Genomic DNA, 13,170 nt, shown 5'->3' on the forward strand with positions numbered 1-13,170 from the left:
ATTGATGATTTATATGTTATTTTATCGATTAATTTATTTGCTTAATTAGTCAAGCTGCGTGCAAGGGTCTGCGAGAAATATTTGGCGATTCAATCTTGATTAGACATTTCGTTATTTAGTGGCTGACGCGAATTAAATTTATTGATAATTATTATTATGAATACGGTGACCCACTGGAGCCGTAACATTTCAAATTAATTGATAATTGCTGAATCCCGACATACCTCAGGATTGAGAGAATAGTTACTTCTTTCACGATCGGTGCGGCTTGTAGAGAGCACGATATTGTTTAACCAACAAATCAAGAAAACGTAGAAGCGAGAAACGCTGCTGATAGAGTGCTTGCTAAAAAAAACTTGACAAAGGGTGTTCTCTAAAGACGCGATTCGCAGAAAAAAGCTGCTGCACTAGGAGTAACAAATATTGTGAAAATTGGATCAAAATTCAGAATAGGCTTTAAGGAAGGATTGGGAAAGAAGGAAAAGATTTGAAGAAAGAACCGTTAAGACAAATTATGAATTCGGCTAAATTGATGGTGCATTCGGTCGCTAATTCTATAAAATCACCATCGATAGCTGCACGAAAAACTGTAAATACAGTTTGTGGAATAAAGAATGTGAGAATCTCACAGGTATTACCTGTACCCACTCAGGTCGGTGGTGTTGAAGGTTTTACCACGTACACTAATATTCACAGGTTTAAGTGCTATCGATGCTTTAGTTGGTGGAGCTTCAGATACTGCGAAAGCAGTTAATGATGCTGAAACTGCTCATCGACAATTAGATGAAGCAAGATGTCATAATCAGAGAATGAAAGCGATAACCTTGGATAGAGGTTTACGCTTTGAACGTCGAAAACGAGAATATGGCTTATACTTGAAACCGGTAAAAAGATCAAGGAACTACCTTATCGAGCATTAAGTAAAATCGATATTCTAGAGTATGTAAAAATCATTATAATTCTATATGTGCGTAGTATTTTCAGGAGAAATGATTTACTGAAATCGAAATCCAAGAAAAATGAATCAGCTATAATCAATCTCGAAAAAAGACGGACCTGGAACTCACTTATTTTAAAGCAGTTTTATGAAAAACACAGACATCCACTCACTTTTATTTATATAGAAGATAAGTACCTGATAATCTGGTGACATTGGCTCCACTGGTCGAGCGACTACTAATCTCACATGCGTTCCTGATTGCCTTAATACTGCTGCGACTTGTTCACTCCCCATTCCACGTAAGTTTACATCACCAATTTGAAGTATATGATCACCACTCTGTAATCGATTATCCTGGAAAAATGTGTCTTATAAATACTTGCTTTCTTAATGCCGAATTATTTGCTTAAATTAATTTCTCTTCAATAGTCACAGCGGCCAATGGTAGCTAAGCCGAGAACGTTGCTCTAAAAAAAAATTTCATAAAACTTAGCCTAATTATTGTAATGTTCTCTGCGAATAGAAAATATTCGGATATGGTTCTTGAAAATTGGGCCAAGTCTTATGAAATTTTCGTCGAATTAACTACTCATTCAAATTGACTAAAAATTAATTACAGAATAAAATTTATCGTAGATATTTATCTGCAAAATTACTTTTTAAATTATTAATAGAAAAATGGGATAAATATTTCTTTACACTCTTCATTGAAATTAAGAAAAAAAAGTGACGTCATTTTATAAATGTGTTTTGTATTTTTACTCGTTAAAGTTGCAAATATGTAAGTCATATGCTTAACCTTACAAATTTTGAGTTCCTTTGTTTAGTCCTAACCTGTCGATCAATAGACAGGGATTAGAAAGTAAAAATGTATGGTTTACATAAAAACAATTACAAAATTTATTTATGGAGAATTATTGAAATATTATAATAACTATTTAAAACCAATGAAATTTCTAAAAAATGATTTCCTCAACTATTCTTCGAAATCCTTCCAATTTTAACAACATTATAGGAGAACTCAGAACATAACTTAAGGTATAATCATTACCCTTTTTCCTTAAGTCTAATTACTATTCATTTCATGGAATTTTATTTATTTCTAGCTTATATTTATTATTTCGTCTCCAGTAGTATTCATTACCAGGCATATATCATTCCAGACAACTTAATAAATAGCTGCTAGTTGTCAATGTATTGTAGAAAAATTAATCAACAAATACGCTTATCTTAGCTGTAATATTTCTAAACATATTAATACATTATTCACAACTGTTAATAACAAATGTAATTGTGAAAAACAAAGAATGCCCTTCATACCCATGTAATAGAGTTAGTAACCCGTTTTCAGTAAGAGACAAAATTTTCCGTTGAAAGAACTCAAATTGTTAGCATAGATCTTTTTTTACACTTTTTATAACATATTATATTATTATAAACAACGAGCGTTCATTTCTATTCATGTTATATGGTTAAGAACTTTTTTCAATAAGCAAAAATATTTACAGTTTGAAGGAATTGGATATGTTGCATGAACCCCGTTTTCATTTGTTAATAACAAATTCAATTTTTAAAATTAATTTGCATAAACAAAAAGTAGCTTACAACCTTTCTGGTAACTTTTCGTCCATATTTGCCACGTTTAGCCGCAATTCAATTTTTACTTTAGATCAACTTAAGCCGTCAATCAGAACACTGAAATCAAAACTTAAAGCTCGATATGAAAGAAAATTATTTCCGCGATCGTTAATTGCTCATTAGAAATAAACATGAATGGAGGTAAGTGTACCATTTATATGAAAATCTCTAATATCGACAATTTTACATATTTACTTCTCATAATAGACTGTAGTAAATTCTCATATGAACACTAGGGAACATTAATGCCTGGTGGTATCTGATGAGCAATTATCGACGGTGAAAATACTCTTTATTCATATTGAGTTTCGAATCTTATTGGAACTCTAATTTTTGAAGTTTTGGCTGGATCAAAAAAACTACAAAATTCGTCATTTTTTTTGATGTATGATATTTTAGGATGTAAAATAATTTCCTTAATCATTAGAAACGTACAAAGGTTTGTACAGAGCTAGCATACAATCATTTAAGATGTTTACATTTATCTATCATGAGCTATATGCTTGAGTACGGAGAGTAGAGATTGAGCTTCTTGCGAGCTGCTATAACTCGCTGTCTTTCTTCTTATAAGTAAGACAAAGATAGATGAATATACTTCGTGCTCCGCCTTTCTCGGAACAGATGATTAAGGAATTTGTAAATTTTCTGGTGCCCTGAGACTCCCTTTTTTAAAGACATCTCTGAAAATTAACATTTTTTGAACGATTTTTCTGTTACCTACTCAATTTTAGTTGACGTCAAGCTTCCACCTTCTACTATACAAAGAGAAGGCGCAAAGTCAACTTCGGATTTTTTTTTGTTATAGCCTAGCCTTAAGTTTGCGGTATTTTTCTTTTTTACGAAAATACGCTACCTTTTAACAATTAACGAGCATAATGTATTATGCTATAGTATGTACAAAAAACGCTTTGTGTCATTTATTCAATCGGATGTTGTTGTATGCAGTCGCAATATCCTGGTGAGTTGGTATCTATTCCAGTTCCATTAAGTTTTTTTTTCTCTTTCAGCCCGACCAGATAAATTTGTATTAAGTCAATCATAGTGCTGCTATTAAACTTTTGAAGAAGTGTACAGAATTTACTAATATTGTCTTTTGTAAAAATTTGGGACCTTAATAATTTGTTTACACTTATTCTATGGGAATAAAAATTTCATGCTTATTAATCCATTTCCGACCAAAGAACAAGCAATTTTACTTGATGGCTCAGAAGATGTACCTACCAAAGAGTATGCTAAAGCTATTGCTGCTCTAGTCTCTGCTTCTGCCATCAGATTCATTTCTCGTATCTCAAACAATAAGATCTGCGTCTACCTGTCGTCAAACGAAGTCGCCAACTGATTTCCATAAGCAGGTTACTGTCGCCAATAGTGTGTTAAAGATAAGACCCCTTATTTCTCCACTCAAAAGGTTAATCATATCAAATGTTCCGCCAATTATTCCTCACTAATTCAGAACAGAATTACTCTAGCTTTAAACGTGAAGGAGCTTTATCGTTACCTAACGGCTCGCAGTATGAAGTTTAACAGTTTAGATCTTGACAGAGCAACCTCGTACATTGCCAGCACCCCTAGTATGCCCACCTCTAGCATAGATAACTTAAACGAAAATTGAGGAGCTGACAAACCTATTAGAGTGACTTTTTGGAACGCCAGAAGCATCTTCAAGCGATTAATAGAGTCGGAGTCAACGCTGCTCAAAGGATCGGACATCTTCATCGCTGTGGAGTCATGGCTACAACTAGATGACATCATCCACTTTACAGGCTTCGTCACCTATCGTGACGATAGACTCTACTCCAGAGGGGGGGGGGTATTGTAATCTTTATTCGCAAGAACCTGGCCTTTAAAGAAATAAATAGTTTTAAAGCAATAGATCCTTCAGTTGAAATTTGTGGTATGCAATTAAAAAATGTTAACCCAGCCATAAAGATCATGGTATGCTATAGAACTCCTGATTTCATCCTCACTAGGGGTCAATGGGACGATATAGTCAATTTGGTCAATCCTCAACAACACAGTATTTTGACAGGAGATTTTAATTCTCATAGTCAAAGGTGGAATTGCAAGGATACAGATAAGAATGGTGAGAGGTTGATGGTGAGCTTAAAACATGATATTTTATTTTTACTTGCTAATAACTCTATCACCCGAGTCGACTCTAATCAAAACTCAAAGTCCAATATTGACTTGGCATTCTCCTCTTGTAATTTAGTAGATAAAATTGACCTTTGAGTGAGTGATAAAACCTTCGGTTCTGACCATTTCCCCCTCTTCTTAAATTTAAATGTCAGTATGTCAAATATTGTTACAAAAAAGAATCATTCAAACTAAAATCTATAAACACGAATTGGAATAAGTTTGGAGCTTATCTCAATAAAGTCTATCCTCAGTTTTTAAATGCGGAGTTCGATAACTTATCAGCTCTAGGCAAATAGTTTTTTTTTTAACTTAATCATGGATGCAATGAAGGCGCTCCTCCCCGCAAAAATAAATTCAGAGCTCACAGCTTAGCAATGACTGCAGTAAATAAAGCGTCTTATCAAGTCATGAGCAAGGGCGTTCCTCAGGGCGGTGTCCTGAGCTCTCTATTGTGTCTCTTATATGCAGCAGACATCACTAGAAGACCTTGCCCTTTATGCTAGAACTAAATCCGTTACCAATGGCCTTTCTTGAATCGAGAAATCAATTGAGACATTGAAACCCAACTAGGTCTTGAGCTGGCACCTCAGAAGACAGTGTTAATTCATTTTAATAAGAAAAAAATAACTCCGGGTAATGTAAGCGTCAAGGTCAATAATGTCAGCCGATTCATTTACACACGTTTAACAGTCCCGACTGTTCTAGCATCCAAATATCCTAAAAACTACAGGCCACATAATTCTGATTACCGTCCACCTGTAATTTCTGTCCATCTTTTTCCACCAGCTCATTAAAGTCAGAACAATGTTTCTTAGGAGAGTTCTGTCAAACTCTTCGTCTTCCCCCACCACTAAAATTTTAGAATACAAAAAAAGATGTTTAAAAAATAAGAACAAAAAAAAGTTGATCCTTAGATAATACATAGAAGCTTTTCCTGAAGTTGAATTCAGTTCAATACATATAAACTCATCTAACATTTACTTATATGAATAGAGAATTTATACTACTTCGATTCCTTTCAACAAGAGTATTGGACGTGCAATTAAAGATTCAAAAAACCGCACTCTCCTGATCAATAGTGTCAATATTCAGAGTAATGCTCTCTTAATCTACACTGATGATAGCAAAATATCTGGCAATCCTTTTGTAGGATTTGCCTGCTGTTGCGTGAAGTTTAACATCAATAGAACCAGATCACTTAATTCATAAGCCTCAATGTCAACAGTCGAGTGTATCGCCCTGAGTGACGCTATTGATCTCGCTTTAGAAAACGAAGATAAAAGTTTCCACATTTTCTTTGACTCATTAAGTGTCTTGAAAAGTCTTCAAAGTACTAAGACAACCATCAAAACCAACTTATATATCTTAGAATTTAAAAAAAAATACATCCAGCCTACTTCACACCATGTTGACTTTAACTCTAACCCTATTAAAATCTACTGAGTGTCAGCTCATTTAGGTGTCTTAAGTGATGAGAAAGCGGACTTCCTTGCTAAAGAAGCAACAGTGTGCTCTCCGAGAGAGGACATAATTCCTATCCCTTTCACAGACCTTTTTGAGAATTTAAAAAAAAACGGTTGATAACACTCGCTCACGTATTGAAAAGGAAGCTATGCAAAAAGTGAAAAATTTTTTAAAGAATTTTACAGTGCTTAACCGTGTAACAATTGTTACTATTAATAGGATTAGAGCTAATCACTTCAACTTAGCAGAATCACTTAAGCAGAAAGGTATAGTTGATAATGATCGTTGCAAGTACAATAAAAGCACTGAAAGTCTAGAGCATATTCTGTGGCACTAAGAACTACATAAGAGTGAGCGAATTATTTTGTTGGATGATTTTAAAAAACTGAAGCTGGTCAAGCCAATTAATCTCCAGTTATTGTTAAAAGCGCCCAACATACCTGCGTGCGTGAGTTTAGTCAAGTTTCTCTTCAATAGCAAATTTTTTGTATGAGAATGGACGTCCTAATGTATTAGCTGATACATTAACGTGCCATTTAAGGAAAAAAAGGGGGAAAAAATTATTATAACTTCGATTGTAATGAAAACTTATATACGTTGCGCTAATGTTATGTCACACGTTATATTGTTATGGCTTGCATTTATGTATTCATTCTGTATAGCAAAAATAAACCTTATTAGGTTTAAGATGCTTGATAAAAGAAAAATCTATCGGAATAAAGTGTTGCACAGTTTTCGTAATTGCTTTTTAACTCTTTAAAGGTATCTGGGTAGACGTAATTACTACATGTTATACTGTGAAATCCAGGTTAAGATTAGTAACGATTGGATTCCATGACGGGATAAGGAATATCTTGCTTGCATGTGTCACATATGTTTAAATGTATTCTTTGCGTATAGTTTCTAATTTTCAATTTTAGAGACAAATAGCATTCAATTGGTGGGTTGATACAGATTGTAAAATCATTGATAGTAATTTATGAAGGTTCTTTCCTCGATTGGGTCTGCATAAGAATTTATTGAAACTTCTTAATCTTAGTTGTAATGATATAAACTATTCAGTGCCCAAGAATAAAAAAGACCGCCAGCATAGATAATAAGATATGTTGAAGAAAGTTTTCTAAACATGGTTCCTATAGAGAAAAAATTACAAATTCACTGTTTTAGCTAAGTTTTTAACTATAATTAGAAAAATAGTCATGAGAGATGTTCCATTTTCAGCATGATATTCATATGTAAATCTATCTAAGATCCTCTTGAAAGTCTAGAAATTTTACGGGCGTAGTTTTTGAGTTTTTTTAATTTAAATTTTAGAATGTTATTACTGAACAAAACAGATATTTTTAAAAATTTGTGAAAATTGGCACCAGGCTCACATTCAAATGACTTTCAGAAACTCAAATTCTAACTTTTCACGAAAAAAAAAATTTTCAAATCATTTACTTGCATTAAGGTTCTCTCTATTGATATTGTGAAATTAATTGACTGTCTGTAGGATTATTGAATTAATGTGATCGAATTTGTAAAATTCCTTTATTTTATTTATATTGTCTGAAAAAAAGCTAATATTTCATCATCCACAATGTAAAGTTAAATAGATTGACTTCTATCGTATAACTGCACATAAAATTCAAACTTGAATCTGATATTTTGTAGCATTTTCGTATTGCCGATCTCATTGCCAGTTCCCCCTTCAAATTTTTATAATCCTATTTAAATATGTTAAGAATAGAAACATAATTTTATATGTTCGTGATATTTGTTCTCAATTACGATTGAAATCCATATTTTCCTATGAAACTCCTTTCAAAAGCCAATATTTCTCTGGCTGCTCCCTAAGAAGAAATTAGCAACTATTTACTAATTCCAAATGAATATTTACTATTCGTAGCATTGCTCAGTGACGCTATAGGAAATGGTACCATTTCACTGGATGAAGCAGGATTTCGTGAGTAATGGTCTCATAGTTTCCGGTAAAAATAGTTAATTTGTGGATAAAAATTATATACCAACATGTTCTAATTCAATCTGATGATGTTAATTCTGATAGAATCAGACAGAGAATCAAAAGGCGTCATCAACTAATAAATTTTTATAGGATCTTATTCGAAATGGTCTAGGAGTTTTTTATAAAAATAGTTGATATGATGAAGAAATCATTTATCAATGAGAATTCATTAATTTCCTACAAGAATTGTTTTAATTTTCTCCTTTTCAGTGGAATAAAATTTTATCATTGGACATTGCGATGAAGATATAATTTCTAAGGTGCATTTTAACTGTATTATCGTAATAAATGACAATGATTCTGTTTCCGCTCTGGAATACTTACTAAAGAGCAAACTTGATCAATATTTAAATTATTTCAAATTTTTTAATTCAAACTGATTAGGCGAAAATAATGTCGTCATGTTTTAAAATAGCGCAATGGGTAGCGTACCGGACTGTAGACCGGAGGATGCCCTCTAGTAAATAAAAACCTTTTTTTAACCTTAAATGCTTTTTGTGAAGTTTATTTGTGTTTAAACAGTATTTTTCTCGGTTTTTAGGTGAACCAAAACTAGCCAGCTTTTCTCAGGTTTCCTGTCTTGTGGCCTAAAAACGAGTGGCATTCATAGGTAGGATTCGTAATTGATCAATTATGGTTGAATAAATTGGCACCTACCCAGTCAGAGATTCAGGCAACTTGCTCTGATCGCGATAGTGTTACATTTTTGACTCCCGATGTGAGGCTCAAAGTTGCCAACTAGCTATTATCACTGTTATTATTTTCACTCGTACCCGACAACCCGTGAGATTGAAAGAGTTAAAAAGAACGTTTTTCATCATATATTTCGTATATTATTTACGTTCTTGTATATTGATATGTATATTTCGATTGATCCAGTAATTCTAATGTGTTTGTACCAGTATTTTCGGTGTATATTTTTTTTCAGAAAATTATTTACCTAAGATTATTGGAAACTTGGATATATTGCAAAGATCGTATTTTAAATTGATTGTAACAAATTCAATTATTATAAACTATTTATATGCATAAAAAATAGCCTATTTTACTCCTGACGTTTTTCTCTCTATGTCTGCATAGTATTATTGGAATCAGTACAGCCGTTTCTGACATTATCTTGAACTGATAATAGCATACGAATTACCCTTGGAACTTAGTTTGAGGCAGTTTGCCAAAAATCGCAGACAGCCACTTTTATTTTTCTTATATAAACTAATAATTTATAATTATAAAAGCAGCGTAATTCAATGCATTTATATCCATTTATTTTCATTAGATTGCAAACAATTAAGAATAAAATTACATTATATATTTTTAATAGAATAATAATATTTACACGATCAGCAACACCTCCCGGAAGGATAGTTTTCACGACTACACCAGTACTTTTTCCACCAATTATACCAAATCCAAGTCCGCTTCCATCATTGATCAAGTCAATCACCTCTACTTGCGCCCATTCAGTGTTAAGCTGTAAAAATGTAAGGTATGAAATGATAGATCAATTAAAAACATTATTTATAATAGTTTTAATTGTGAGTATGTCACACACTCCCTATCAACATACTAGCTCATACTCGTGACTTCCTCCGTGTAGATATTTTTCGATTGCCGTAAACGGTAATATATTATTCATTTTAAACAATTTTATCCGTCATGAGTAATTGAAAATAGTGTCTGTTGAGAAAATCTCAACTTTTGAATTAACCTAACCGTTTGAGGATAGGGATGATTGTGCCAGAACAGAGCAAACGGAAGTCAGGTTTTATAAAAAATATAATATCTTTATTTTCAGCACTAACAGGTACACAATATACAATGAACAACTTTTGTCACTAAATACAAGAAATGAATGTCTTTAGAAATCACTGAATGTCAATTGTGATTACTGAATTTGAATTGAATGTCCAAAAATTACTCAACTTAGTGTGTTCAGTTTTATTGACCTCCCACATGAGCTCAGCACGCTTCTCAAGTCGAGCAAGAATATGATTGTGCACTTGGCGTTAGCCTATCTATGCAATGCAAAATGAATTTAATGTAATTTCTTGTATTTACTATGAATTGTCTTGAAATGTTAGTTGATTTTGATTGTAGAATGGAGCTTGAATATTTCTGGTGATTCAGAATAGCACTAGCACTAATGATTGACTCACAAATTCAAGATTTGTCCTAAAAAAATTAGAGTGGCGTGTACACGTGAACGAGGACAGTGAGAGAATGGCGACAGGAACTTCATTTGTCAAAAGGGACACTGAAAATTAGTCAAATGAGTGACTATGTTAAGAAACATTATTTGGTCCTGAACGTGGAGAGAGATTCTTTTACTGTTCTCGTCAAATGATATTTAAGTGATTCCACTACTGACTCCCACTTGCCACCCATGTGTGGTGCTGCAGGTGGGTTGAATGACTATTGAGTGCCGTTGGTGATGATGAACCTAGAGATGACCTCATGTTCTCTGGTAAATTGTGTGAATAGTTTCTTGAGTTCTATAGCAGCTCCTATGAAATTTCTACCACAGTCAGAATATATTGTCTTGCATAATCCTCGTCTAGAGGTGAATCTCCTGTAGGCAGCAATGAATGCTTCAGATGAATAGTCACTAACTGCTTCCAAATGAGCTGCAGAAGTTGACATGCAGACAAATACACAGACCCAAGCTTTTTTTGTCTTGGCTCCTCTGCCTGATGATGTTTTGATTGTGAATGGCCCAGCATAATCTATGCCAGTATGAAAGCATGGCCGTGGAGGAGTGATACGTGATTGTGGCAATTGGCCCATGAGTTGTTGTGCTCTTATGCCTCGTTGTCGAGCACATTTGATGCGCCAAAGAATGAATGATTTCACTAGAGCTCTTCCACCCATGATCCAGTAACGGTGTCTGATTGTTGTTAGTGTAAGATGAGTGCCACCATGTAGTGTAGTTAAATGATAATGTCTAATAATAAGAGTGGTGAATGGTGAATATCGAGGTAGAATTGATTGATGTTTTGAATCATGACTCAACTGAGCATGCTGAAGTCGTCCTCCTACTCGTAGAACTTCTTCTGAGTCAACATATGCTGTGAGTCTGTTGAATGAATGATTATGAGGAAGATGTTGATTGTTGAATAAAGTCCTGATTTCTTGGTGAAAATGTGCTGCTTGAGTAGACTTTATTCAGAAGATTCTCCAGAAGTTGCAAGCCTCGTCAGCTGTCGGTGAATTGACTGGCTATTTTTCTTGAGTTTCAGCTGACCAGGTGGGTCCCCTCCACCATAGCAAGTAATCTTTTAATTGATTGGCTGTAATGCCTCTTGAAGCACAGTCCGCTGGATTTTCCTTGCTAGTTCTTGAATTTGCACTACTCTGTTCCTGACGAAGTCCTTCCAGCGTCCTGCATTTGAATTGATCCATGAATAAGTGATTGATGAGTCCGTCCATAAGTGAACTAGATGTATGTTTACTCCGTAAAGTGTAGCTCGAACATACTTTGTGATTTTGGACCCTGTGGACAGTGAATTGATTTTGAGGTAGATTGCTGTAGCCGTCGCAAGCTGTGAAGCATCAGAGAATCCATGAATTTCTACAGTTGAATGTCTGGTTTTGTGAATCCATCGTGGAAGTGAGATCCCATGAAGTTGAGTGAATTTATCTCTGATTATCAGCCAGCGATTGATGATTGGTTGTGGGACTGGTTCGTCCCTGCTGAAGTTGTATAACCAGAGTTCTTGAAGGAGCATCTTAGCTCTGATTGTGATTGGTGACACAAACCCCAAAGGATCATAAATTTGAGCTACTTCTGAATGAATGAGGTGATTTGAATATGTTGACTCACGAGTGACTGATTTTGATGAGAATGTGAATGTGTCAGAGCTTGGATTTCATTGAAGTCCAAGAATGAAGTGCAGTCTTCGAAGGTGATTTTCTCTTGATTGGCTGATGATTGTGACGTTTTTTGGAGAAGTGATTGACTGTTCGATTTCCATTTTGCAAGGGGAAAGCCGCCTACCTTGCACAAGTTGATTAATTCCTCAGCAACTTGAAGTAATTCTTCTGGAGAATCTGCTTCTCCAAATATGCTGTCGACATATCTGCCTTTTGTGATTGTCTGAGTTGCCTTTGGATATTTATGGCCTTTATCTTATACTAATTGCAGTAACACACGAACAGCTAAATAAGAAGCTGGATCTAGTGCCGTAGGTTACTGTTGTGAGTTGATATGGAATGATTTTGTTGTGATTGTCTAGCCAAAGAATTTGTTGAAGCTTCGAATTTTCATGGTGAACCATTTTTTGACGATACATTTTTGTTATGTCAGTTGCGAATATATATTGATGTTGACGAACCCGAAGAAGTACGTCATAGATGTCTAATTGAATTTTAGCTCCAGTATAAGTTATGTCATTTAATGAAACTCCAGTTGAGCTCAGGCTGAATCCATTGAAGACGACTCTAAGCTTGGTGGTAGTGCTACTTGGTCTTAAAACCCCATGATGAGGAAGAAAGTATGGGTGAGTGTCTTAAGATTCTTGATTGATTGTTGGAGCAGGTCTCAAATGACCAAGTTCTTCGTATTCCTTCATGAATTGTCTCTAGAGATTGCTGTATTCAGTCTAGCTGGTTAATCTCTTCAAATGACGTTCCAAGCATCGATACGCAGTTGTATAGAAGTCTCCAGGAGCTGCAGATGAAGAGATGAGTAGAATTCTGCTAATGTATCGTCCTGATGAATGTCTAGAGTGAGTTGATTTGAAGAAATCTTTACATTCTTGGTCCAAGGATGATAATTGATGTTGATTTGACGTAGGAACTTCTTCTTGGACCCAGAATTTTGTTAGCAACTCTTGAATGTCTTTATGGTTCTTGATTGTAGTAGTATGATGAATATGATAGTGATTGACTGATGAATTTGGTGCTACTGGACCAAGAATTAGCCAACCAAAGATCGAAAGTTGAGCTATGGGAGCTGTTAGAGAATGAAATATGATATTTTGCG

General features: G+C 34.4%; 1 protein-coding gene across 10 annotated transcripts in view; it reads right to left on the reverse strand.

The window, feature by feature from the left end:
* Positions 1-13,170, reverse strand: part of LOC118064357 (patj homolog) — a 349,897-nt gene that overhangs the window by 180,933 nt on the left and 155,794 nt on the right. For 9 of the 10 annotated variants that reach the window (XR_004690049.1, XR_004690048.1, XM_035078870.1 and 6 more), the window contains 2 exons: positions 9,526-9,660; positions 1,136-1,294 (listed from right to left, as the gene is read on the reverse strand). Coding sequence is in view for 8 of the 10 variants with exons in the window: in XM_035078870.1 (XP_034934761.1) it covers positions 1,136-1,294; positions 9,526-9,660 (294 nt within the window). In the remaining 2 variants the exon portion in view is untranslated. The remainder of the gene's footprint in view (positions 1-1,135; positions 1,295-9,525; positions 9,661-13,170) is intronic. The other variant, XM_035078874.1, reaches the window with a different exon arrangement.

This window comes from Chelonus insularis, unplaced genomic scaffold (assembly GCF_013357705.1).
Source record: "Chelonus insularis isolate UGA/USDA-ARS -01 unplaced genomic scaffold, ASM1335770v1 contig_17_pilon, whole genome shotgun sequence".
NCBI classification, from domain to species: Eukaryota; Metazoa; Arthropoda; class Insecta; order Hymenoptera; family Braconidae; genus Chelonus; species Chelonus insularis.